Consider the following 27,842-nt stretch of genomic DNA (forward strand, 5'->3'; position numbering starts at 1 on the left):
TTTACAGCTTATGCTTTATTAGTCTGAAGGAAAGTGATGTAAAAATAGCAGGGGTTCCTATCCATTACAAAGATGAGAAAGGTTGGAAAAAAATTAAAGTCCTAGCAATCACTGAGAATTTATATAAAAAAAATAAAGTAAACCCAACACAAACCCCACCCTCTCAGTAACTTACCTCACTGCTTCAATGACAGCTTTCAGCCCTTCTCTTGAAGTCATTCTTTTCTCACAGGCAGCAGTGCCTGAACTGAAGAAGGAGATGCTCCCATAACTCCTACAGAAGGATCAGGGCTTACAACCAAAACCAGCAACCTTGTGTTCTCAGTTTCTCCTATTTTTATTTTAAGTATTTCAATTTTAAGGCATTTTGTGCCTGTGTATTATCTTCCAAAAAATTCTAACATAAGCCTATAATTGATTCTTAACCAAGCTGACACTGAAACAGTGCAGTCTTAAGAACAAAGCCCTTCAAAAAACCAAACCAAACCAAGGGAAAGAAAAAAACAAAAAGAAAAAGAAAATTGCAGGTACAAATAAAGTAGACTAACTGATAAAAGTCTACTTTTAAAAATAGTGACTAGTTCTTGTGCTCAGGAAAAGTTTTGACAAAAAGCATGACTATACAATTAATTATCCATATGAGTAAGATGCAAATTTGGGGCTACAAAATGCCATCACTACAACTTTCCACACAGGGAATTAGACAGGAGCTACAGCAAAGACTGCTTTCAGAGGAGCCACAATGCTTGCTTCCAGAGAACTGTGGTTTTCAGGTAAGCTTGTTCACTATCAGCACTCCTGGTATGATGTGACTCCACAATGCTTTAAGCCATAGGCTTTATTTACATTCAAGCCTTGAGTGAAAATTATATCACTTGTTTAAAAAGAAAAAATTTTTTTCTTCATGCTCTACTTCCCTCTCCACTGGTTTGGAGAGATTAAATATCTCCTTTACAAGGGTCAAGGTTATATTCACAGTTAAAATGTAGGGAAAAAATTGAGATAATAATTAACCAGTAACCATTCAAATTCACCTACTTCCAGCTATATATAAACGAGAACAAATAGTTTTATTACTGCAGAAAAAACATGTGCTATTCTCATTTAACCCTAGAAAAACAAAGAAATGCTGACTGTTGATAGAAGTAAAAATTGTCTTTTAAAATACTGAAGGCAAAATGCAGTATTAGTTTTTCCCAAGGACACTATATAGTAATTTACTTAAATAGTACGGGTATAAATGTAACTGATGGAATAACAATTGAAATACCTGAAACCATAAAATGTTTTAGAGAAACAGCACATGGAAATCAAAGCCACCTGGGAAATAATTCAACAGATTTTCCTGAGATTAAAACAGCTTTTTTGAAATGAAAAGAACCAGAATCCAGGCTCAAATCCAGAGAGCTAAATGGAAAACCCATCTTTTCACATACCATGTTCAGTGGTATATTTACGATTACAATTGTATGAAATTTCATTTAATTGTTGCCTTAAATTCATCTGAAAAATAAAAGGCAGTGTTGACTACCACTGGAAAATTGCAAATAAAATGTTTAATTTCAGAAACTGAGTTCACCATTTATAAATACACTAAAACATAGTAAATGCAAAATTAGATTAGGCATAGGTACAGTATTTTAACAAAGCTACAACTTTTCTAAAAGGTCATAGGCAAATGACTTGTTTCCCAAAAAGTATTCAATGAAAACTGAAATGAAAAGATGAAACTTTCTAGAGTTAAACCATGGAGAACATTCCTTTCAAATTAAAATGCTGGCTATTTTTTCCATCTTATTTGAAATTTTAAGGGCTCTATATCCCATTTGCCTGATGGACACCAACAGTTAAGAATCAACCCTACTACATAAAGTTCTAAGCAGTGCACCATACCCATAAGGCTATTACTGAAAACCAGAAGATCAGTTATTTCTGTACTAAGAGCTTTAAGAAAGGCTGTTCTACACAATTGAAATTACATTAGGAGTAAGGGCTCAATTTTTACAAAAGGGACCTTATAGTTTCGATGCACTAAAGATTAGGAAAGGCTTCAGAATGACATTAGGGTCATCATGGTAAGTTTCTTGCCTTTTTTGTACATGGCATTAAATAACAAGCATTAATTCACAAACTTTGATAAGACTTCCAAAGAGCTTTTATAAATACCCAGAATATTTCTGTAGTTAAAATGTAAAACCTGAACAGGAGAATCCAGAATGGGGAGTTTTATTACCGATTGCTGTATAACTGACATTCCATATCATCTTAAATTTAAGATTTATTTTCAGATATTAAGTCAACAGTCTCCTGTAAACACATCTTTCTCAATAACTCTTCTTAATCCTGTAAGTACTTTAGGGCTTGCAGTTAAAAACACCGCATGATAAAAAGACAGCTTGAACCCCATCTTTCACGTACAGCTTTCTCTTGACAACTACAAAACCTGTTTTCTTGCAATTAAAGCAATGTTCAACTAAAATACAGTACCTGGTTTATGGTTTTTACATAATAATTGAATAAAAAACTACAGAATAGAACTGTTTACATCTTTTTTTTTTTTTTTGCCATTCTATTAAAACAAATGACTGAGCTTTTTTAAAGTTCATTTACAATTATGGATTAAAACCTACATAATTTTGTATAATTTGACGAGACAGGCTATCTCTAGTGTGAACTTTTAAAAAACATATATACAATATCTGGCCTGAAGTACTATGAATAAGGCACATGTAGACATATTGAAAGCTGAAAAAAATGATCCTAAAATTTGGAATTATAGTCACTGATTAGATGTCATACATGGCCCCTACTGGAGCAATTTAAAAAATCCAAGTTATAGATAGTTAATATCCAGTGAGCAACAATAGATTTAATCTAGCAGTTTGTTCATTAGTTTCAATACTGGAAGTATATTAAAGGAAGATTCACTTTCAAAAAGATAAGCTTTTCAAAGTGTTCAATCGTTAACCTTGACTGACTAAAGTTGTTGCTTTCATTGGATGTATTAAACAATCTCTCTGAAGGAACAATGCTTGGTGGGCAACCCAAGAACCTGACAGCCAATTTTGACAGTACTGGCCAAGATGACTTTTTAAAGTTCCAGTAAGTTAGAGGATCACAGTTATGCTCAAGCACTTCTTCCTCCAAGTAAGAAAGCACCATTTCCTCTGGTAACTTTGCTCTCTCTTTCAGGTCTTTTGTTTTCTTCATGTCACCCATGAGTGACCAAAGATTATCTTCCCCATAGGAATTTGTAGATGGTGAACCTATATCACATCCATTGGAAACAGGTTTATCATCATCTGAGGTAGAACTCATTATTTCCAGCTCCCTGATTAAGTCTTGTTTATATTGTTCAGCCTCCTCTTCTGTAAATAAGGATGTTTTATACCGGGGATCCAGAAGCGTAGCAAAAATGTACCTTGGATCATGAAGCGTGGAGGACAATCTACTCACCATAGCTTCTTTCAAGGATTTCAGCATAGTATCTATGCCCATAGTTTCCTCAAATAGCATTTCTATTTTTCTGTTAAGTATATGAATCATTGGAATCACTTGGCTTAGAGTAGACATGTGTGTACTCATCTCCCTGCTTGCAGCTTCGAAAGGTTTGAGAGCATGACACACCGACTGCATGACTTCCCACTGATCACAACTTATTAGCTCCCGAAAGCTGCACTCTATCGACATTTCATCAATGGCTCTTTTCTGTTCAATAAGACGTTCAAGCATATGAAATGATGTATTCCACTTGGATGGAACATCTTGTATTAGCTGATGCTGAGGCAATTCATACTCTTTTTGCAACTCAGCTAACTTCTCTTTTGCTTTTGCTGACCGATGGACGCGTTCACAGATCTTTCTTGCAATACTAAGCAAATTCTGAACCATTCTCTGGCTTTTAATAGCCTCATTTACAATTACATTAACCGTGTGACTAAAACATTGTACACTTGAATGATCACCTTCATTTAAAGTTTTCTCTATACTCTGATTATCAGTAACAGTAATCCCAATCTGAAGTCCAATGGAAGTAATCCATGTTTCCCACCAGTACTCAAGCTGTTTTTGAATACTGATTCCATTGTAGTCGCAATCAATCTGCGATACATTTAATAGTGCTGAACAATGGTAATCCTCACACTGTGGTCGAAATGAAGACTCAAACGTTACCCAGTGAGCAGTCAGGGTTAGATATTCTCGTGTTTGGTTGCTCATCCATATTCCAGACGTAAAATGGATCACTCCACTTTCAGCTTCTTTAAGATGTGAAATAATTATTTGTTTTACATTATCATACATATCTGGAATTGCTGTCCTAGAAAAGTAAGATGGAGAAGGTAAAGAATATTGAGGTTGCAAATATTCAAGCAGCCTGTTAAAGCCAATGTTGTCTACAAAAGAATATGGCTGAAGGTCAAGTGCAATCATTTCAGCTACAAGACTTGTGATTTTTTTGGCAACTGGGTGAGAGTCACAAAACTTATCATTGGTTTCATCAAAATTTGAAGATCCTAGTATTTCTGTGCGCAGTGGCATGTGATTATCCGTAGATGAGGATAATACTGTCTCTGGAACATCAGTTTTCAACACATTGTTATGAAACCGCTGCAAATGTCTTAGAAGGCAACTTGTGCCTAAGTTTGTTGGCTTTTTCCCCCTACTTATTATACGTCCACAGTGTGTACATATTACTTTTGTTGAATCTGCAGAACAAATTGAAAAGTGATTCCACAGTTTTGAGGTCTTCTTACTATTAACAGGAAATATAATTTGATTATCATGTGTAACCATTGTAGGTAAGTCAGTCAACTTTGAGGATGAACATTCTGCAGAAGCCAAAGTGGCGTAAGGAGAATTTGCCAAACTCACATCAAGAAAGCTCTTTTGGTTTCCAATTACATCGGGATGGCGTCTGTATAGATGTCTCATTAAGCAGCTTGTGCCAACATCTCCTTTCTTACCACGGCTTATCATGCAACTGCAGTATCTACATACTGCTTTTAGACTGTCTGCAGGTGACAGTGAAAAGTGGTGCCAAACTTCTGATTTAAGCCTTTTCATAATCCTTTTGTTTTGCTGAAACACAGCAGTAGGTTCAAATATTAGTGGACCTAATCCCTCACACTGTTTTTCAGGAGATGAAACAAAGGAGACTTCACCTATATCATCAGAAGATGACAGCATTGAGTCTTCTACTAGAGCATCTCCAGAAGTCAGATTGGTATGGATCTCCTCGGAGATTCTGTCCGGAGAAGAAGAAACAGAAGTTGGTTCTTTCATTAGTTTTCCAGGAGAAGATGAGACAGAATTCAGATCGCTATCTGATGGTAGTAAAGAAGGCAATAGAGTTGGAGGTGTGGTGTAGAGAGGTGGTATGCTCGTACCACCCCCATTCTCTTGCAGGACAATGGAACGATGGGCTCTCCACATGTGTCTTATTAAACAACTTGTTCCCAGGTCTTTCCCATTTTTCCCTCTACTGAATTCGTTCATGCAGTGGATGCAAACAGCTTTAGAATTATCTAGAGGTGACAAATAAAAGTGTTTCCAGACAGCAGATCTCCTTCTAGAACCTGATGCGCTCTTTGGAATTACAACTGTTTTTTCTGCTACATTCTCAACAGTGTCGTCATACTGGTTGTTGGGTAGCTGTGGAGATGAGCTGACCATGATTTCCTCTTTGCTGCACTTTTCAGAAACTGAGAGATCTGATATTTCTTCAGAAGAAACAATAGAAACAGATTCCTCAATTATTTGATCTGGAGATGGTATTTTAGAAGCCATTTTCTTTACCAATTTTATGGGGGATAACATAGAACTCAGATCTCCAACATCTGCAGATTGAGGTGGCAGCAATAACGTAGACGAAGAAAAGGAGGATATACCCGGCATAGTTCCATTTTCTTGAATTAGTACAGTGGGATGGGCTCTCCTCACATGTCTCATGAGACAACTTGTACTGAGGTCCTTTTCGTTTTTACCCCTGCTAAATTCTTTCATACAGTACATACATATTGCTTTAGTGCTGTCTCTAGGAGATATAAAAAAATGGTTCCAAGCAGGTGACTTTTTTCTAGAGCTTATGTTTCTGCTAGAAAGGAGGCTTTGTGTCACAGCTTCCATTGCTACATCATACAGCGTATTACTATACTGAGAAAAAAGAGATCCATAATCATCTTCATTTTCTGTGGACAAATATTTGCCAGGGTTGTTGTTAATGAAGTTCTTTTCTTTGTCTTCCTGTTCATCGCTGCTGTCTGCATGTTTGAAATCATCTTGTTCTGTCTTTATATCCGTTCTTTCTAGAGTACAGTTAATACTGTCTTCCTCTTGCTCTACTTTTAAGTTATTGATTTTACCCAATACAAAATTATCATCCATTCCGGGGGACTCTGCTTTACTCATGTCCATGGATGACAAATTCTTCTTGCCAAGACTTCATTTATTAATAAATATAGATAATTTAAAAGATTATTTAAAATTTGATTAAAATTATGTATCTTGTATACTGAATGCACAAACACAAATGTGCGCATGTGTTAAAATAATCTCTGGTTTATGAATCCTGTATCTGAGTTGTGTATAAGCAAATATAATTAGTCATAAAAATGCATTTAAAAATTATAGACTTAATTAATGGAATCTCTTTTTTTTCCCGGGATCAGGGCATTTCACATCATAGATGAGTGTTCTCAAAGACAGCTACTGTTAAATGCCTCATGTTGTAGACATAATCCTAAAAAATGAATGTTCTATTTTCTTGTTGAAGGAAGCCATTCTGATGATCTTGATTGGGCAACTGTGATTCTTTTGCACCATCTAGAAATAAAAAAATTGAAGACAAAGTTTATTAACACTTCAGTTACTTCAAGCGACTGCAGTAAAGGAACTGAAAACAGGCACTAAATGTTCTGTAGTAAATGTTTTACTCCTTTGAGATAAAAACAATTCAGTGTACTATTAAAAAAAGAAAAAGGAAAAGCCCCAACATTTATTCAATACATTTATTGTAGGCGAATATGTGTCTACCCATGAAGTTCTGGTTCAGTTTTGACAAAATCTAGAGTCCAAGCATTGCTTTTGTGTTTGCTTGAACATACCTGTGCCTCATCTGACATCATAATTCAACCACTGCACATGCACATATATGCTAAAAACATATACTACATAGGTGTCTGTATCTGCAGATATATATGAAGAAAATCAGGCGTTTAATCATCTTAGCACAGAAATATGTACTTAAAGCCAGATGTTATATTATACTCCTGTCCATGTGAGCCCTTCATTATTGACAGCAGTATTTAAAAAAAAAAAAACAAACAAGAAACCTCTGTTTAAGGGTGTCCAGCATTGTCACACTAATCTCTCTTCCTCTGACCATAGTTTCACGTGGTTGTATTTACTCCATAAGACTCCCAGACATGCTATAGAAACAAGCTACTTTTAGAGTTTCACTATTAAAAACTGAAATGTTTAATGTAAGGTCTGCGTAAATGCCGTACAGACACTGAGGTCTTCCAAAAGCACAACAACATCGCTCGGAAGCAAAGACACACATGCTGGTGCCTAGAGCAGCACTGACAGCTCAAGTTCCTTGTGTACCCAAAGGTTACAATAGAAAGCCCCTTCACACCAAGATACACCCTTTCACTTGTGAGCAAAGACTTTTGCCCACCAATTCCAGTACAAAGAGTAGGTTTCTGAAGCATAGCTGCACGTAAACCACAGGGCCACAACAGGCTACAAAACCAGAACACCCCACTAGTCCCTCACAAACATGAAGTTGTCTGCATTTGTCAGTCACTTGTTTTCACTATTGTTATATCAGAATTCTAAATTTTTACAAACTCTTTTGCATTTATTTTTCTGTGTCATTAATGTAGTTATTGGTGCCTTCATTCAAGATAATTTTTGGCCACATAGGTGATGTACTCCAATTTGTGCAAACTGAATGTTTTAGAACTCTTTCTCCACAGCTGAAGCCAAAACACAAATTTGAATCAGTTATTTTAAAAACTTCCCACAACTTTCATTTGTTAGTAAAACACAAGGATTGGGGTGATTTATGGGGTGTCTTGCAATGGGCCAGGAGTTGGACTCGATGACCCTGATGTGTCCCTTTCAGCTCAGAATATTCTATGATTCTATGATGTCGGGAGACAAAAGGTGAAAATAGCCATAGCTACAAAACACATTAAAAAAGGCTATGCTATTCACACAGACATTTCCTCCCTGTATCAAGATCAGTGTTATATTAGCTTTGTAACCGATTTTAATTAATTTTCTCTGAGGTCTGTTTACAAATCAGAAACATTCATTTTCTGTGGATTTCAGATTTATGGAAAGCGTATCAGAGTGATAACTTTCTTTCTTTTCCAGTGCAGAGGAAGGGGCAGGAAAAAGGAGGGGTAATCATCTTACTGCAGCTGTTTTAAGAAAAGAGAGGTGGAACAGTCAGATTGTGCTAAGACGTAGGGAGCAACTCTGGTTTTCTTTCTGTACAAGTTTTAGTATTTGTGCACTGCCTTTCTCTCTCCTTCTCAAGAAAAAAAAAATTGTTTTCACATACCAAAAGATACAACTGATGAAAAACATCAGTTTGAATGAAGGGAAAGACTTGAAGAAAAAAAGCATTAGATCTTGAGAAGAAATGTAACACACTACATAGGATATTCCATAGGTTTGTGAAATCACATCTAAGAACAATTCTGGCATCCAGAGACTAAATTTACATGACTCAGTATAAAATTGAATGAAACACAAGGTAGTGATCACGCACATACTGATAATACAGAAGCACTTGGATCTGTGACGAGAGAAAGTGTAAGATAGTCAACTATTTTTAATAGGAATCAATCTAAGAGGATTCTTTTTCATCTTTACTTTGATCTAATCCGTGAATTTGGAGCTTGTATTGCAAACAGGAAAAGCAGGAAAACATAGTAAGCTGTTGTGACTTAGGATCACAGAACAGAAAGGCTCACAAGCAAGTGACTCGATGCAGGGCTTACAGAACATAAATTATGCATGGCAGTGCCAAGTTACAGTAAGCACATTACAAATTCCTAGCTAGATTCACACAAAACACACGCACACATCCCCTGGCATCAGGTTCTGACAAACCTGTTCACAATTTCTTTGCCTCAAAACAGGTAATCAAATCTGTAGCCTTCGATTCCTGTAATTTCTTAACTATGCAAAACCAATTCTAGGCTTTAAACATAAAAACCCACAGAGATGCTTCAATTGCTTCTGTCCTGATAAGCAGTTACTGCTTGACACAGTGAAGCTTAAGGTAGCTGTGATGGGAAGATTTGGAAACCTGATAAAAAAGACCAGTTGCAACCTTTATAACCACACTTAACTAGACTGACATTCATTAAGACCACACATTGCCAGCGGTTAAGTTCTTAATCGTTATCAGCCATTATCACTACATATTCAAACACTTAGGCCCTAATCATCTTATCCTAAATTAGCTTTGAGTACACAACACCACTGAGCCGATGCCGTAGTTTAATACCAATGGCTGTGGTCCTGATGGTCTTACTTGCTGAAGCTGAGCAAGTGAAAAGGTGAGGGAGCTATTTGGACTGCGAAGCAGGAACTGTGGTGGTAGACTACTTTCTTCTCTATTTCTCCTTGCTGTTGCTGGGTGTTTTTAAAGCTCATAATCTCCTCCACCAAAAAAAAAGATGTGGGAAGCAATTTTATCTGCTCCTGACCTTAATTATCTTTGTTTCTTTAAGACCAAAAAATTTCTTTAGGACCAGAACAGAGGGAGATGTACATTTAATTGCACAAAGAGGGGATAGAAAAACATGTGAATCAACAATTCAAGTAGTAAAATCTCCAATCAAAATCCAAGGATACAGGATAAACAAGAAAGATTGCTGGTGCAACAAGTCAGGCTCTTTCCAATGTGCCAAGTGACAGCACAAGGATTAATGGGTCCAAACAAACACAGGAGGGTTCATCTTAATACAAGGAAAAACTTCCTTTGAGGGTAACAGAGCCCTGGAAGCAGCTGCCCAGAGAGGGTGTGGAGTCTCCTCTTGAGATGTTCAAAACCTACCTAGACAAAGATCCTGTACAACCTGCTGTAGGTGAATGTGCTTTAGCAAGGGGGGTAGGACTAGATGATCTCCAGAGGTCCCTTCCACCCCCCACCATTCTGTGACCCTCTGTTATGATGTTACTACATCACACTCTAAAATTAAGTTAAACTCCTTCCTTTCAAACACCCCTGTGGGTTCAACCCAATTTTCTTTAGAATACAGTCTCCAGAATGCTCAGGGTTAGAAAGACAGAATGTTTTTCATCTCCTCCCACGCCAACTATATGTATGAGTCTGTTTTAATAAGAAACAAAAAAGGATGGAGTGTTTTAAAATTTTATAGTCACCTTGAACAAAGTATGAATTTGGTTATGACCACCTATACATAGCTTGTTTACCCTTGGACCCAAGCTACTCAAAATGAAGGACTACTGCTAAACAAACAGGACATTCAAGGAGAAGAAAAATGTATTCAAAGGTACAAAAGGCTACAGGCAGAGAGCTCAAAATTAAAGTGATTTATGCCTTTGAAATCACCACAATGAGATACAGAATCACCTTGCAACAAAAAAAAAAAAAAAAATCAAAGAAAATAAAGGGAACTAGAGTACAATTATCTATTCAAATGCACTACTCTGGACTATTAGCTCCTGAGTGGCTGCCGTGGTAAGAAACCTGCAGAAACATTTTATAGGATTTTCCATTCAAAATGGGATTACTGGAAGCGTATGGTGGTTGACAAGAAATATCAGGAGAATGCCACTGCCACAGCAGACTGCCATGACCTGAAGAAATCACTGCTAAAGGAAGGAGGTAAAAAGAGAAACACTAGTGCCTCAGAACCACGGAGACATACATTAACACACAGAGAAATATGAAAAGCATGCAAGAACACTGAACCAGGAGAGGATTATTTGTTTGTAAAGCATATCGTGGCCTGTAAGCTTTAAACAATTTTAGATTGTAGGTTGAGTAATCATGCAATAATCATGAACTTGATTACATCACAGAAATTTGGTTCAAATAATGGTCTAGAGAAAGTAGTTTAAAACAAAAAACATTATAGAAGTGCATGTAGTGTAAATACACAGACTCACAATAGCAAAACACAAGAGCAGTTTTTTCAAGAAAGATGCAAAATGTGGAGACAGTGAAAGCCAAACCATTTGCTGGTCTGAAAAAAAAAAAAATCAAAAGTAGTACAGATTTTGAGCACAAGATGTACATAAAAGATCATTAAAAATAATTTGCACAAACAGATAACAGTTTTAGAATAGATAGTGCTACCCTTGTTTATTTTTGGAAATGTATAGGCATCATTAAGAACTCCAAATAAAAAGAAAAACATTAAAAGCAAGCAATACAAGCAATAAGGAGCAGATACTTTGAGAAATTATTTGCTTCAACTGCAATGACAAGTACTATGCTAATTATGGAATATTTATGAAAACAAAATAAAACCACAAAAACCAAATAAAGAAACCTCCAAAAATCCAGAAAACACACATCTAAACCCTTTAACAAATAAGAAGAACATGTTTCCATAAATGTATAGCCAGATGAACCTTGCTGCTTTTGCAAGTTATAAATTCCTTGAAGAAGGAAAACTAAGAACAGTGACTTTTTTTCCTTAAGAAATGTCCTATGACAAAATGTCAGTACTAGCTCACCCATAAAAAACTACAGAAGTTTGCAAAATACTGAGCAGTTAAAATGGAGAAAAGACTGCAAAATTAGCATGTCAGTCACACTTTGAACAAGATGGGTCCTACTTTTAAGTCTCACTGAAGCTCACAGGAATCGGCACAGACATACAAGCATGAACTAAGGGATGCAATAGTGTAATCAGGAAAAAAGCACAGTCAGGCTTAAAAGAAGAAACAAGTTGCTCTGGACTTCATGGGAGGTATAATTTGTAGAGAACTGCTGGGAGAAAAGAGAATAGAGATTCCACCTTTACTATTCCATTACTTTTCCAGGCACCTGAAAGGCAGATCTCATGATAACCAATAACTTTTTTGGTTTGTGGTTCTACAAAGGTTTTCTCTCCAAACAGAAATACCCTCTCTCATGTCCACGACCTCAAACACTCCATCTGGACACAGAAGAATACTGTACCACCAATACTGTACATTGCTCCTTGTTGACATGAATAGTCTTCTGTGAGCTCCCAGGTGTGCTCCTGCTACTTGTCAGGACATGACAGAGAGACCTCCGATTTATTTGAGTATAAAGATATTTCATGCCCCTTCATGCTGAAAAACTCAGGGCTTGGTGTAAGCCAGGGCCTAACTCACTCATTGCAGGCAGAGAAAAAACAAGGTGTAGAGAGCCGAGTATTATGGTCACAACTATCATCATTAGACTCCACGTACTCGACCCTAATTACAAATGCAGAAATTTAGCTGAAATTGACTGAAAAGTTAAAAAGACTACCCACTAAATGTAGATATTCTCCTCTTTCTTGCCTCCTTTCCCCCAAAACATCAAATAATTTTACTGTTAACACAGACTATTTTAAGCAGTAAAAGAGATCTGCTAGGGCCAAGTTATACTTTTTGGTTTAGTAGACTCTTCTCTATGTTCTCTATTTTCCATACTACCTCTAAATTAATAATAATGTAGGAAGGTAACAGCTCAGAAGTGGAAGTTTTAGTCATAGACTATTGTTGAAGGGACAGCGTTGAGTTAAAATCTAGCCAGCATACAGAAAACACCGAACATTGTACAAACTCAAACTCCTCAAACTTTAATTCTTACTCCTGAAAGATGTTTTATTTTGTACATCTGTTTTCTTCTCTTCCTGCTCTAAACACGAAAAAGTCAATGGGATGCTGTTTACTAATCATTTTACTAATACTGAAACATCAGGAAAGATTCAAGAACTAAAAGCTCCACCTTCATATCAATATTTCCATCTCAAACCCTAAATCGTCTGCATCATGTATGGAAGAAAGTGTGCATTCCAGTTCCCTCCACACACAATGGTACTGGCTTACTCTGTTGTGTGAAAGGTTGAAAATAATTTCTGACAGTGGCAAAACTGAAGAAAAACAGTATGATTTCCAGATCAACATCATTTAAAAAATACTTTGGAACAAAGTGGAAATGAAGATGTAATTTTTTAAAGTAATATCTTTTTTAAAAGAGGATCCAGTTCTTAATTCAGTTCTTACACTAGTATATCCTCAACCATAAAACTTCTTAAAAGTATTGAGATAATGTTTTTTAAATATTATACATTTCATATTAATTAGTTTTAAGGTGTGATTTAAATAAGGATGTTAGCATGCTTATTATTTACATCTGGCTGACATTTAACTCTGACATCCCTGTTTAGTGCCCAACTGGATTTGCTAAACATGCTCAGTCTCCAAATGTTTCATCAGACCCCAATGATACAGGTTGACTGCTCAGTAAAGCAGGTGTCTGATATAGGGTTGGGAGTCAAAGCTCAAGCTTATTTCTGGAGAAATCAGTCTTTGTAATTTATTTGCCAATTTATTAAGCATATATCTACTTGAAGCATCATCCTGCACCACCTGGGTTTAAGCGGCACTGTTAAACACCCTAAAGCCCATAGCACAGAAATCCCCTTTCCATGTGATTTCAAACAGCATTTATCTTAAAAGTAAAATAAATATGCAAAGCAAAAGCAACAATCACCTCAGCTGAAACAATGTCACTCCCAAGTTTTATGTAAAAAAATAAATATCACTGTGTTGCACTACCACCATACATAATATTATGTATCACCAGAAATAGTAGCACTATTCACACCTACAACCACCTGATAAGCCTTTAATTGTTGCTATTTTTTTCCTTAGTGCACTAAAAATACCATCAGATTTTAAGTGGGGCTATATTCCTTCACATGTCCTTTGATAATTTCCTATAGCAGTACACTATAATGAAGGAGGCAAAAACAAAAGCAGGTTGTACTCATGCCAGTAATTTCCATCACAGCCTCTACTAAGAGATTACTCATAAAAAACAGATCTATCACAATAAGTAAATTATGTCAACATTTGCCTAGGATGCCTCTTAAATGTTGAAGTGTTCTTTCTCGTCATCTGGTACGCAATACTTGCAAGATCTGTTTCTAAGCTATTGTTCACACCTACCAAATGTCAGATCTGTCTGTTCTTTGTTAAAATGCCAAAGTTTTAAGCAATAATTCCATTACAACTTAGCAGGATTTTCCCAAGTCTAACAAATCAGCTCAGTGTTACTTCAAAAGAAAGTTACAGCAAATTATATTCTTGTGATACTATTATAATTTACAAATTTTGATAAATATATAATTTACAAATTTTGATAAATATCACATGCTAATAAGATGGGGCAATTTTTATTACAAGTAGTAGGGTGGCTTTCATAAGAATTTTTTTTTTTTTTTTTTTTTACACAGCTGAAGCATGTACTGTCCAGCTTATAGCATTTTTAGTGCAGGACATCAAAACTGCTTTTAGTATCTCATGCTGTACAATTTGGGGCTGAGGGATGATGAACGAAGGCTGAGGTAACACAACACAAGGGTAAAATGAAAAAGATAAAGATAAGAACTGATTAGGAAAGATGCATCACTATTATCACAGAAAAGGAAAAAACACACAACAAAACCCACAGTAACAACAGGTAAGCTCGGAAAGAATGAAAGACAAAAGACTGCTAGAGAATAGCAGCCTGCTTTCAGAAAAGAATCAGAAAATGCAAAGCAAAGCTCATCTAACAATTCTTTTCCCCAAGTGACCGATTCTGTGCACAGCCCATTACTCTACTCTTCCTCCTCCTGTGCAGCCCACAGCTGACAAAGTAAGCGGGAGGGGATTAGGACACGAGATTTCTCTGGAGTAGTCCACCTTCCTAGCTTTCAATAAACTAAAAACCATATATTTTTGTGGGGTTTATTTTTTTTAATGTCTATCTTTAAATTCAGTAAGAGTGAAACCTCAAGAACTCTAAGGATAATTTCAAACAGGAAGGAATGAGATACTTGTAAAAGAGAAAACAGGGTCACAAAGCAGAATAGGCAGGATGATGAGGAATGAGAAAGCAGTTAGGAGAAGCACACCATGTCTTGTACACAGTACGTCTTCTTGGAACTCCTGCTGAAAACATCTATGTAAGTGTGAAAATCCCTCACAGAACGTAAACTGAGTCCTTTACAGAATATTTTATTATATTAACCTGTTTGAACTATAATTTTTCTAAGATAAATTAAAAAAATGGACCCTTATCAGTTGAACTGCTAACACTATCATATATTAATATCTATTTTCGTACTAACCAAATCAAGTCTGGAGAGGTCTGTTCTAAAAACACATTCACAGCTACTCATCAACCTGATTCTGTGTTCATATTGATGCCCGTTACTTACAAGTCCTCAGATAGTTTCAGCTGTGCTATGGAGAGGTTTTCCATGATTTACATATATGATATTTGTGTATCTGTATCATGACATAGTACTGTGCTTGCATTGAATGTTTGTATCCTGGAATGCCTGTGCACTTAAAGGCAGGTTAGAAAGAAAATGCTCTTAATAGTTCCTGAAAAGACAAAAAATACTTTCAAGAGTATAAACAGTAGTTTAAATGCTTCATAGGGAATTTTTACAGCTAACCTTAATTGTTCTTTTTTCACAAAACTTTATTTCAAGTCAGAAGACACCTGGTATGGAGAAGAAACAGATTTCTTTGGAGAATCTTTTACAATTGAGGGCATCCTCTTTCTTCCTCATGTAATAAATTGAAGAAATATGTCTATATTTTTCTTAAAGCATGGAAAATATCATCATTTTACTAAATATAATGAAACAATATTCACAGTCTTACTATCCAAAATATTTTTCATAGTTCAGAAACATTCAGTTTCAGCACCTTGCCAATGAGCACAAGAATTACAACAATTTGAAACAGGTAACTTTAAAACCAAGCTGCCATATCACATGCAGGCATAATCCATCATGCCCACAAAAGGGATGAACTTTTTATGCCTCTTTTAAGTATTTTTTGTCATTCTGTATGTTCTAAGTAAATTGTACATTCCTCAGTAGCATCTGACATTTTCACCTGATATTCCAGGTTTAAAACCAACGAGCACAACATTGTCCCTCTCAAAACAAACATTTCAATTCACAGAACTGGGGAGAAAGAGAAATGAATGTACACAACTGTGTTCATGTGTCAACCAGCCTGTCACCCAGCCTCCACGAAAAGGGGTACTTTCCCTCTTAACTTCTTTGAGGGATATATTCTCCTTGCCTTCTTTAAGGCAAGGTGAGACTTGGCCGAGACCCAGCTGACAGGACAACCAAGCCAAAGGAAGCTGACATTGTTTCCACCAGCACCACACTGAGCAACAAGAGGAAGTACAAAGAGACTCTCCTGTCCCTGGCAAACAAATAGCTCCTTCTTTGAATAGCTTCTTCTCCCAAAAGAAATGGCTTATAGAAGAACCATCCCACTGCTATAATTTGAGCAAATAGGGTTTCGCTCAAGGCGCTAATGAAAAATACAAGAATTTTAATTAAGAATAAAGCTTTTTGTAGTACCTATTCTAACTAGTGCAGTTCGTGAGCTTTCATGTAATGAAACCTGGTTTTTAAATTAAGTTTTAGAGAATAAGATTACATGGGTATCCTATTCAGACCAGGATCCACAACACTTTTAGTACAAGAACAGATGAAGAAAAGGATAACCCTTGGTGTTCCCATTTGCTTGATTTCTATTATTATACATAATTATTTTAATAAACCTAATATTTTGAGAGATATATAAAAGGTAGATAAATAAAAACATTTAGAGAAAAGAGAGGGATAAGGAATCTTCCTGTTCTTTAAGGCCATCATTTTTTCTGACATTTATGACATTTCCTGTCATAAATGAATTACAGCCTCCCCACTGCACAGTAAAGCCACAGAAGACAACTCAAATCATTAGGAAAAGAACAGAACCCCAATTCCCTGTTTCCCAGTATCAAAAGCAAAGATGTTGCTGACAGCATGGTCTGCACACTGCTTGGGTCCCTGAAAGCTGGCCCACTCTTCCTACTATTTCAACAGCTATTAGTGCAAGTCACAGCAAATGACAACCTCTCATGTAATGAGTTTTACATTGTTGCCTTTTGGTTGTTTTTTTCCCTCCTGTCTGTAGATAAGCTCGAATATCCTGCATATCACGTCCCCACCTTTAATGCAGAAGAAAGAAGGGGAAACACAGAGTAGAGTATAGAAAATCTGATATGATTGCCATCAGATATGCCACATTTTAGCATTGGGATTTGCAGTCCCAAGTCTTAAAGAAAAGCTCTAAAGACATAGGAGCCAGTAGTCAGGTGTGAGATATAAACAGGCAGCAATTTTCACACTGCTTTTTCCTCTCCTACCTTTTCATCTAGCACTACTAGATCTCTTTAATCAGGAACTAGATTTTCTTCATCTATCTAAACTGCACATAAAAGTTACTGTAGAACTAATTCTTACAGTGTATGCTAAAGGATCTAGGCCTATAACATTTCTGACCTACCAAAATTTAAAATTTTAACAGAGAAGGTAACATCTGGACAGTAGAATACTCCCATGTTTGTTCTCGGGAGACCCCAGCCCTATGTAAGTACTCATTCTTAGGGTACCTGTTTTCAAGAGAGTGTTGCCTTAATCATAAATTGGGATTTCATGGACAGAAAGAACATTTGCAAAATGCCAACTCTCTGGGATGCACTACTCAACACCAAGAGCTGGTGTGCAACAACTGCACTGCACTGCATGTACAATCTGTACTGGTGAATACATCATATATTGCATATCGATACACTGAAACACAGAGGAAAAACAAAGTCAGTCTTGAACTACCAAGCCATGAAGGAAAAATATCTCAGCAGGAAGCAGTATGAGATCACTTACAAAATTATGGATTTGATATATTCCTCATATATCCCCAAATAAACACATACAAATTATGGTGTAAAAAAAATGTTGCAAGGAACTCAAAATACAGTCTATAAATGCATTTTTAGCCTGACAAAATTTATCTTAGCTCTGTTCCCGAGAGCTTACAACCTGAATTTCAATGAAGTACACGAACATGACAAAAAAGAGGTGATGAAGCATATAAACTTTCCTGTTGGAGCTCATATTGGCATTTAATTTATTTTAACACTAACAACTTACAGATTTCATTATCTATCAGAACAACCTTACTTGCAGTCAACAATTATTTCATATGGGAATATAATTCAAGAAATAGATCTTGAAGGTCCTAAGACCAGATACTCATTTTCATTAGACAGGTAGTACTAAAGTGGATACTTTCATTGAAGGTGTTTAACCTTGAGAGTCAAAATACAAAGGCACTTTAAATAGAAGTATAAAACTCTACAGTGCTTGACATCACATAAAGAAACGGTGCAAAGCATTCGGTGACCTCAAGGCGAGTACATTAGAATTCAGCATTATCTACATAGAGAGTGAACTTTTGGATATCCTGGCAAAAACAACATTTTATCAAGATTTCTTGACAGTGGTCTAAAACTGACTTGAAAGGCTGATGCAAACGACAACTACTCTTTCCTGCTCTTTGGCTTTGCTATAGACTTGGAAAGCACGAGCAGTTCATGTTTGCTTAGACTGATGTAGAACAATCTACAGGAAGATTTAGTATGTAACAAAATCTGACATGCACTCTGTAGGTGTCACCTAGGAAAACCTTGCTTCAAGGAATGAATCGGAATCATGCTTTTAATTTTCTCTTCCTACGGAGGCCAGAGTCTTATGGTTCAAGGCTGCAAGAGTTGGGGTTGTTCAGCTTGGGGAAGAGAAGGCTCCACAGAGACTTTAGACCAGCCTTTCAGTAAAGGGGGTTTGTAAGAAAGACGGGGACAAACTTTTTAGCAGGGCCTGTAGCGACTGGACAAGCGGTAATGTTTTAAACTAAAAGAGGGTAGATTCAAACTACATATAAGGACTAAATTTTTTACAATGAGGACGGCGAAACACTGGAACAGGTTTTTCAGAGAGGTGGTAGATGCCCCATCTCTGGAAACATTCACAGTCAGGTTGGAGGCTCTGAGCAATGTGGTCTAGTTGAAGATGTTCCTGATTGTCGCAAGGGGTTGGACTAGGTGGCCTTTAGAGGTCCCTTCCAACCCAAACCATTCTGATTCCATGACCCCATCAAGACTTCCTATCTCAACATCTTCCTGGTCTTAAACATTTTGTCCATCTGTTGTTAACATGCACGTTAACCAATCACATAGGAAGCCTAAAAACTGAACTATTTTATTCAGGGCAGGGAGGGATGGGACACAAGAAATAAACAGAAAGCTCTGAAACACTATACAATGACAACATTTATTGTTATTCTACGTATAAATGCTGATCTGCATATGAACTTTTTTTTTTCTACCGCATCTATTCGGGAATCTCAGGTTTCCAAAAAATCTGTGTACAACAGCTCAAAATGAATACATAAAGTTTTAATATTTTAAGACAAAAACCCTAGAAAAAAAATTAAAACTAACTTTATCAGTGAAGACAGGAAAATCTGATTAAGATGCATGTAATTTGAATATAGAATGAATGTAGCATATAAGTTTCCTCTCCATTTTTAAGCAGTATACTTCAGGGTAAGGATGTATACATGCCAGCTGATACCAGAGTAAAAAGTGCCTCATAAATCATAAAACAGTTACCATTTCTGTAACACTGTAAAGATATCCAGGCTTCCAAACTTAATTTTTAAGGCTTGGGCACTCATACAAACCTCCTGCTAAATTATTAAGCTCCACACAAGTCAATGCATAGGCATACAATTATTCACTCCTTTTATCCATTGTCTTACTCTAAATAAATAAAAACAATGATACAAGACCCAAGATAAACAAGCTGCCCACTAGTTTATTGAGCAAAACAAACAAACTTACACATCTGTTCCAATGCACGCAGGCTGCTTCATTTGAGGTTAAGTACTTGCTACTCAAAGTTAATGATGAGATGATTGTATCTAAGGAAAAGAAGAAAGTAATTACTTTTAGTGTTTTTTTTTTTTTAAACACGTTAGCTGTCACAGTGGCAAGTCATGGGATGTTTCAAGTTTCTCTTCAGGTGAGAGCTCCAGGAGTTAGTTACATGACTGGCTCTTGCCTGTTTTCAAATCCCTAGCCCACATAACTGAAAAAGCAAAATTAGACATTTTCACCTCTAGAGTTCCAGAGCAAAAAAAAAAAAAAAAAAAATGCCTCCCACATGATTACTAAAAAAATTTAAAAGTCAAATTTTTATACTTTTCTTGGCACTGCTCCATTTTTTTATGCCTATGCTTAGTGAAATGGAGTCTACACTACATGCAAGACTTCAAAGGAGCTTGCCAACACCTTTCAATGCACTACAGAATTCACCTGGCAGCTTGTTACACCTCCTCTTCATGAGCTAAACATATTGCTTACACACTGCACCTACTGTGTGTATTAATCAACATGCAATAGTATAGGATCAACACAAGATTATCATTCCCCATATATGAGAAAGGAGCAATTGCAAGTGGAGCACATTAGATCACACATTTTGACTTAGCAACAAAACAGACTGAAACAGTCTATCACAGGAAACACTTCCAGAGTTTTGCAACTTCAGTCCCACTGACCATCATACACACGAGTGCCACTGTGCAGAGGCCCCAGCTCTTACACTGCCCCAGTACACTGAAAAAACCCAACACAACCAACTAAGAAATCTTTTTGTCATCTCAGAAAATCCAGAAAGTAAGCTTTGACTCCAATTCCAAATGCAGAAAGAGCTGGACTCCGAAATGCTTAGTAGTCAGGATGTCACTTTGTCCTCTTTTCTAAACTTCATATGGGTCAAGCATCAACAGGAGTTAAATCTGCAAAGCATTCTCCCCACCAGTCAGTGATTACTGCTCTTAATCAAACTGTGAGATGTTTAATTATATATATATATATGTCCACACTTAGGTTTTTTTTCCCCTAGGAAGGAGAAATCTCTCAGAGGGCAGAGAGTCCTGATAGATGGCTTACTGTGCATTATGAAATGAATTATATGTAACTTCTTTGACTAACATTTTTAAGTAAAAATACCCTTATAGTGCCTCTTAAGCAAGAGAAACATCTCCAGAGCTGTGCTGGTGGTTAATTTGACTGTTGAGACGCTTCAGCTATCCCTATTACAGCAACATTTAAATAATATATACAGAGAAGAAGGTGTCAGGCAAGCAGATAGAGACCCACCCGCTCGACACAGGGTGCTCAGTGGAGCGGTTTGGGAACTCTCCCCAGATGTGGATTAAGTTCCTCAGGCAAAGCAGGGAAGTGAACCTGGCTCTCCCACATTCCTTGCAAGTGCCCGAGCCATCAGACTACAGGCAAGATACAAGTAGAAATATGCATCTTTATGCTCCCTGGTGTCTTTAAAAAACAACACCAAAACCCCTCATTGCTTTCATTCCCATTTTCCCATTCTTTGATTTGTTAAAGATGACTATAGTTTCAAGCCAGGCCAAAGATTTCACTAAATTAAAATCATTGCTTGATTGTTTATTTTAGTGAGAAGAATAACAAAAAAAAAGTCATTTTAGCTGGATCTCAGCTTATTTTCTTTAGAGGCAAACACTGATTCAGAAAACAGTATACAGAATTGTAACAACAGGTCAGCAGCATAATTATTGACAAGCTATTTGAATGAACATATTTGGGGCAAAACTGGCACAAATTCTTTGATCATTGTCACATGAGAGAAATAAATGATTAATTTAAATCCATTTTCCCATACATTTTGTAAAAAATTGCAAAAAAGTATTGCTAAATATGTCCAGCTGTTAAACCAAGCCTATTTTCAGCCATAATTTTCAAGCTATTGACTACTGAAACCCAGAATTAGCTTTTGTATTGAATGTAGAGAAAATCTGAGCACTCAGGGTACAAATTACTCTAACACACCAAAGGAAAAATATATCTGTATGACACTAGTGAAGGCAAACTAACAGACATGACTCAAAAAAAAAATAGAATCAAACAAACTTTCAGGCAGCTGTAACAATGGACTAGCAACGCTCTACACCTTCAGAGAGGGATCGTCCAACCCTACATGTCCTTAAACAGTAAAGAAAGGGAAAGAGGTGAGAGATGGAAGGGACACAACTGTGCAGTAATTGTTAAAGAGAGCACACAGGTTGCAAGTTTATATAAAGATTATAGTAATATAATATTTCTTATGTCAACATCCACTTAAAGAGATTATAGGAAAGACTGATACTTCACCTTTCAATATAAAAAAAAATCACTATTTATTCTGAATTATCACACTTGAATGAAAATAAATCAAGATGTCTCCCTGTTGTTGCTTTAACAGCCCATCATATTGTGAACCATCCCATCACAAAAAAAAACCAAACAAAAACCCAAACAAACCTACAGCAATACTACCATGGTTAAACTAGGTATCACACTAATTTAGGAGAGAATTTCCTTCACTTTGGTAGAAAAAAAACCAAACAACAAACCCAAACCAAAAAAGCCCACAATAAAAGCTTTAGTTGTTCTTGCCTCTTGACATATGAGCTTTAAACTCTGGATTTCACTTGAAAACTACCTTTAGGCCATAGAAACTACTCAATTTTTTCACTAATTGACTGAAATCGAACAATTCCATAGTTGTGAATTGACCAATACTGAAGTTGCCAGTAGCGAATGCAAAATAAACAGTCAAAAATGTGCAGAAAACAATACACAACTTCCACATGAGAACGCTCTCTTTGGGAAATCTGTTTTCAAAGTGTACACTACAACAGATAATATTATGTAAATTACATTAATTTATGCCAATACTACTAAAATACCTAGATTGTCCCTACTTAGGGAAAATATGTCAGTCGTGAAGATGAGTTAAACATCCTGCTCTGTATTTTTGCAATATTCCCCACTAAACTATCTACAATACTGTTTCTTATATAAGCCTAAGCCAATATATATGTATCATCATGCTATTTGAATAAAGTTGATTATTTTAACTGTACACTAGGGGCAACCCTATAGCACAATATGCTTACTTTGAAGATAAGAACTCATAAAATTATAAGCAAGTTGCAAAAAACCAGGATTTACAAAATCTCCTCTATGCAGTCTTTACTGTAAGTGGTGGTAAAATGCAGTAAGCTGTTGGGAGATAAAACATGTGCATTCTTTAACTCAAACTTTCTCAGAGCAAAAAAAAAATTTCTAAGAAGTTAATGCATTTAGGGTTCTAAAAACTAGAAGAGAACAAATTCCAAGAAAAAAGGGAGAAGAAAACAGAAAGACCCAATAGGTTCAAAGGACACTTCCTTTTGTAATACCTTGTTTTTAAAAATATTTGACAGGTGGATATTCTACTTCAGTGGATGGACAATTTCAAAAAAAAGTGCAAAGTTCTGTATCTTCAAAGGCCCTGTTTAAGTCTTAGTGATGTGTTATGTCTTCTGAAGCAGACCCCTCTACACTAACCACCTTTGACACTGGCTGTTCTGCAAACACAATTCTTGCTCAGGACATTTACTGTCTTTGTTTAAAATGAGCCTTAATAGGTGAAAACATCAGAGAGAGGGTGTAGAAGACAAGGTAACAAAGACAGCAAACATTCTGCTAAGCTCATTACCTGTCTAGCCTTTTGCTGTTCTATACTTTGCTTTTCACATTATCAATGTGTATGCTGTACCTGTCACAATTTGGCTTTATATAGATGCCAAGAGTGAGTGGTTTGGCTGCTTAAAGAAACACCGTCAAAGGTACTGGTAAAAGCAGGGTTTAATATCAATATATGAAAACACAACTTTACAGAGTTTGATGGCAAGGTTCACTCTACTACTTACTACACAGACTAAAGCACACAAAGGAAGATCAAATAAGTAATTTGGAATGATTTAAACAAAAGCTGGGAATGCGAAAGAGGGTAAGAGTGCAAAGGATATGCTTGCAAAGATAAGTATGAAAAAGGGTTTAGCAGCACTTATTCATTCAGTACTTTAACATTTACAAAGCAATTTGATAAATTTTATTGCAATTATAACAATGATTTAACTACAGATTTGAAAGAGTAAAATTCCTACTATAATCAATTCACACACACAAAGGTAAGACAATGTGTACAGCTATTTCTATGTGCGTAAAGGTACCTATTAAAAAGTCCCCTCAATTTCAGTGAAATACTTCAAAGCCCTTTGCATTTCCCCATAGGCAAGGGCTGCACCTTGAGGAACATGGTGATGGAGGGGAAGGGGAGACAGTCCTTTGAGTATCAGACTTGAGGGTTTGTGAGCTCTGAGAGGTGTCCCACCAGAGGAAGGTGCTGGCACAGCCCACTGGAGTCCGGTAAAACACAAAGGGCCTCACTTAGGAGGGCTGTTTATAGGGTCGCAAGATGATTGACTTTGGTCATCAGTAAGTTTCCATCCTGGCCATAAACCAAGCCAGTAAGTACTGGGCTTTTTTACCCAAAGTGCAGTAACAATGGTACCGTTCCACTTGGGCTACCATTCAGGTAAATGGTTTACCAAGGCTACAAAGGATAATTGCTTATCCTTTGTTTCCCACCTTTACCATGCCAGAGCTCCTGGTAAGATCAGGGAGTGCCTCGTGGCCCAGCTGGTACGATCAAGGGACGCTTCACCATTCAGCCCCTTCAGACAGGGCTTATCAGGAGCTTCCAAGTAGGCAGAGCAGTCACGAGGATAGGGGGGTGGTACACCACCAGAAGTAAAAGAGTCATTGTTATTCAAAAGTACATAAGTTTAGAAAACTTTTCTCTGAAACGCTTAGATATTTTGTTTTACTTTCATTTTACTTATTCTTAATCAATTCTTACATTTGACTGCTCTGGAGAACTTCTATGGAATAAATTCCTCAACACCTGTGAAAGTTGGAAGGTACTTGCAACACACTAGGTACCAAAGTAGATAGATATTCAACTATATGAAAACTGTCAGCACCTTGGCTGTTGGTCTCATACCTAGCAAACAGCACTCAAGTTTCTAATAGTCCACAAAAGAATTTACGCTGCTTTTAACGTACAGTGAAAAGATGCAAGACTTTTTCCTCTGCAAAACCCATCTCCATAGCAAATAATAACTAGAATGCCCCTACCCACTATTGTACAAACACAGGCTTCCTAGGAGCAGTGTGGTATCTTGGGGATCGCTGACGAAGCCTTCCAGACTTCACTCCCCCAAGAACATCCTCCCAAGAGTGCACATCTGTGCTTTAAGTGAAACGCTGCATTACTGGAAATAACCTTTAGAAGAAAAGAGCTGCGCTCACCCACTTGAAAAGCAAAACACATGCACATGCAGAGTGGGTCTTACAGACGACACCACCTAAAGCAGGTCTGAGAAGTACATTCATGTTATGGGGGCTTGAAAGGCTTTCTCTACTTGGCATTACAGTTGTAGCATGACAGCTCAGGCTAAATTACTGAAATCTCTCAAAGATACTCCCCAGAAACAAGACATGACCGCTTCTAACATGTAAGTGCCAGAGAGAAAGACCTCTACACTGCAAAGCCAAACTCTACTAAACTTAGCAATGATAAGTAGAATGACCATTAATGTAAAAAAAAAAAAAAGGCCTTTTACCTTTCATTGCAATAATAAGTGTGTTTTTACACTTTCAGTAGGCTGTACGTGCAGCAAACAACTTTAAGTGTATCGGACACCCTCTGGAATCCAGCACGCATTCTAACACAGCCAGTCTAACATAGGCAGCTGTCTCTGAGTAGGTCCAGGAGTTACAGAAGACATTTTTAAGCAAAATTACCACGCCCCAAATAGAAAACGAGAGCAGCAGTACACGAAAGCTAAATCCTGCACTTTTCCCAGGCATCTCTCTTGAGCGACTCTGCTCAAGAGGGACAGGACTGGAGCCTCCCCGCACACACGCACAGACGCGGTGTTTACGCGGCGGCCGAAGCCCTGGCGGGCGCCTGCCCACCTCGTGTCCCGTGTTCTCGAGGGGGAAACACTTTTTGGGATTTCCGAGGCTTTCCGGCGCCCGACCAGAGACCCTATGCCCGAGCGGCCTGTCGTGCCCGGGCAGGGCCGGTCCGCACCGTGCGGGGCGTGAGCGTCCCGCTCCGCTGCCGGGCTCTTGGATGGTGGCAGGGGGCAACTACTGTCCCGCTCTTCCGCGGCTCATCCCGCGGCCCGCCAGGGGGGCCCGGGCGAAGCCCCCGGCGGGTCCCGCCGCCCCGGCCCGCACACAACAGCGGGCTCGTGTCGGGGCGCGGCCCAGGCGCCAGGCGGGCACCTCGGGCAGGGGGCATGAGCCCTAGGGCGCCGCCAGCGGGCCGGTTCCTCAAGTCCCTGGGCACCGGCGAACCTCTCGCCTCCGGACGGCCGGGCCCACCCGCGGGCCCCCAGCAATGGAACCGCAAACCGCGGCCCTGGTCCGCTCCCTGCGCCGCCCCGCGCCACACCCCTCTGCCCGCCTGGCGGCGCTGTCCCGCGGGCGCTCCGCCGGACGCGGCCCGGGCCCGGGTCGGGCCCGCGGCCGACAAGGCACGAGGCCGCCGTGCCAAACACGGCGCCGGCGCGGGGGAGCGGCGGGACCGGCACACAACCGGACCGACCAAACCGACGCCCGCCCGCCTCCCGGTGCCCGAGCCGTGCCACTCACTCCCCGGCGGCCGCGCGGGGAAGCCGAAAGTGCCGCTGCGCGCGCCCGGCCGGCCGAGAGTTAAGAAGGAAGGGCCGGGCGGGCCCGTCCCATTCATTACCCGGCGCTTTGTCCCGGCGCCGCGCGGCGCTCGGCACTGCCCGGCTCGGCCGCCGCGGGCGCGCGCGCAGGCTCGGGGGCGGTCCACGCACGTGCGCGCGACATGTCAGCGCGCCCGCGGCCGCAAAATGCGCCTTGCCCGCGCCGCCCATGGCCGGTGCAGCGGCCGCTTCAGCGCTGCGCCCGCGCGTCCTGGCTGGTTGTAGCCATGGCTGCGGCGGCTCTGAGGGGTGGGATCTGGGGCCGGGGTGGTTCCTGCGGTACTTCAAGCCGGGAGGTCCGCTCGGGCCTCATACCGGCCGCTGTGCCTTCCCCGGGAGGCCGCAGGCGGGCGCCCCGAAGTCCCCGTGGGCCGGGTGCGGAGAGGCCTTGCTGGGCATCGCTACGCTGGAGCAGGCACGGGCAGGCTGCTCTGAGCGCAGCCCTCGCCTTGTCATGAGCTTACCCTCCATTACGCGTGTTTGTATTTAAAGGGACCCACCTTGATGTGTGTTCGCGGTTTAGTGCACAGCGTGTTTGGTTCTGGGCGCTGTTTTGCTGTGCTCGGTCTGCCTCGGGAGCAGCCCTTCTCGTGGCACTTGAGTCCCACCCGCGCAGCCGTCCCAGGGAAGAACGTTCAGGGGTGGTGGCAATGCACTGCAGTGGTTCAGGGAAGCAGTGACCAGCTACGTGCTTAAGGCCTTGCTCTGGATAAAGCTCCTTCAGTTTTGGTGTTCACTTGTAGGTCGGTGGTTGTCTTCTCCAACTGAGAAACGTTAGTCAAGGTTGTCAATGGGATGAGTGATCCAGGCTTTTTAGGTGGAGTGAGGGCGAAGAAGGGTGATTTCTTGGATTCTTTGGATGTATGTCTTTTCTAGGGAGAGTTGAGTAAGATGTGGTCTGTTACGAATTTAACATTTGTTGTCAAATTCCCAATGGCAGTCATAGATTTCTGCTGCTTTGGCTTAGGTGTCATTATATATAATAACTCACTTTAATCCTTGGGAGTGAAAACAAGAGAAAACATTAACAGTACTGGTTTGGAAAC

General features: G+C 38.9%; 1 protein-coding gene across 2 annotated transcripts; it reads right to left on the reverse strand.

Moving 5' to 3' along the window:
- On the reverse strand, positions 1–27,384 carry ZBED4 (zinc finger BED-type containing 4). Of its 2 annotated transcripts, none has more exons than XM_008926598.3 (3): positions 27,297–27,384; positions 19,982–20,061; positions 1–6,822 (listed from the first exon to the last, which is right to left on the reverse strand). In XM_008926598.3, exon 3 carries the CDS (start codon positions 6,412–6,414, stop codon positions 2,896–2,898), a length of 3,519 nt encoding a protein of 1,172 aa, XP_008924846.1. In that variant the 5' UTR covers positions 6,415–6,822; positions 19,982–20,061; positions 27,297–27,384; the 3' UTR covers positions 1–2,895. The 2 variants fall into 2 exon arrangements, with proteins under 2 accessions (XP_008924846.1, XP_029813911.1); XM_029958051.1 differs by lacking the exon at positions 27,297–27,384 and adding an exon at positions 21,305–21,383 and having other exon boundaries at positions 1,538–6,822.
- Between the last annotated feature and the right edge of the window lie 458 nt (positions 27,385–27,842).

This window comes from Manacus vitellinus, unplaced genomic scaffold (genome assembly GCF_001715985.3).
Source record: "Manacus vitellinus isolate BGI_N305 unplaced genomic scaffold, ASM171598v3 scaffold_13_pilon, whole genome shotgun sequence".
In the NCBI taxonomy this organism is placed as follows: domain Eukaryota; kingdom Metazoa; phylum Chordata; class Aves; order Passeriformes; family Pipridae; genus Manacus; species Manacus vitellinus.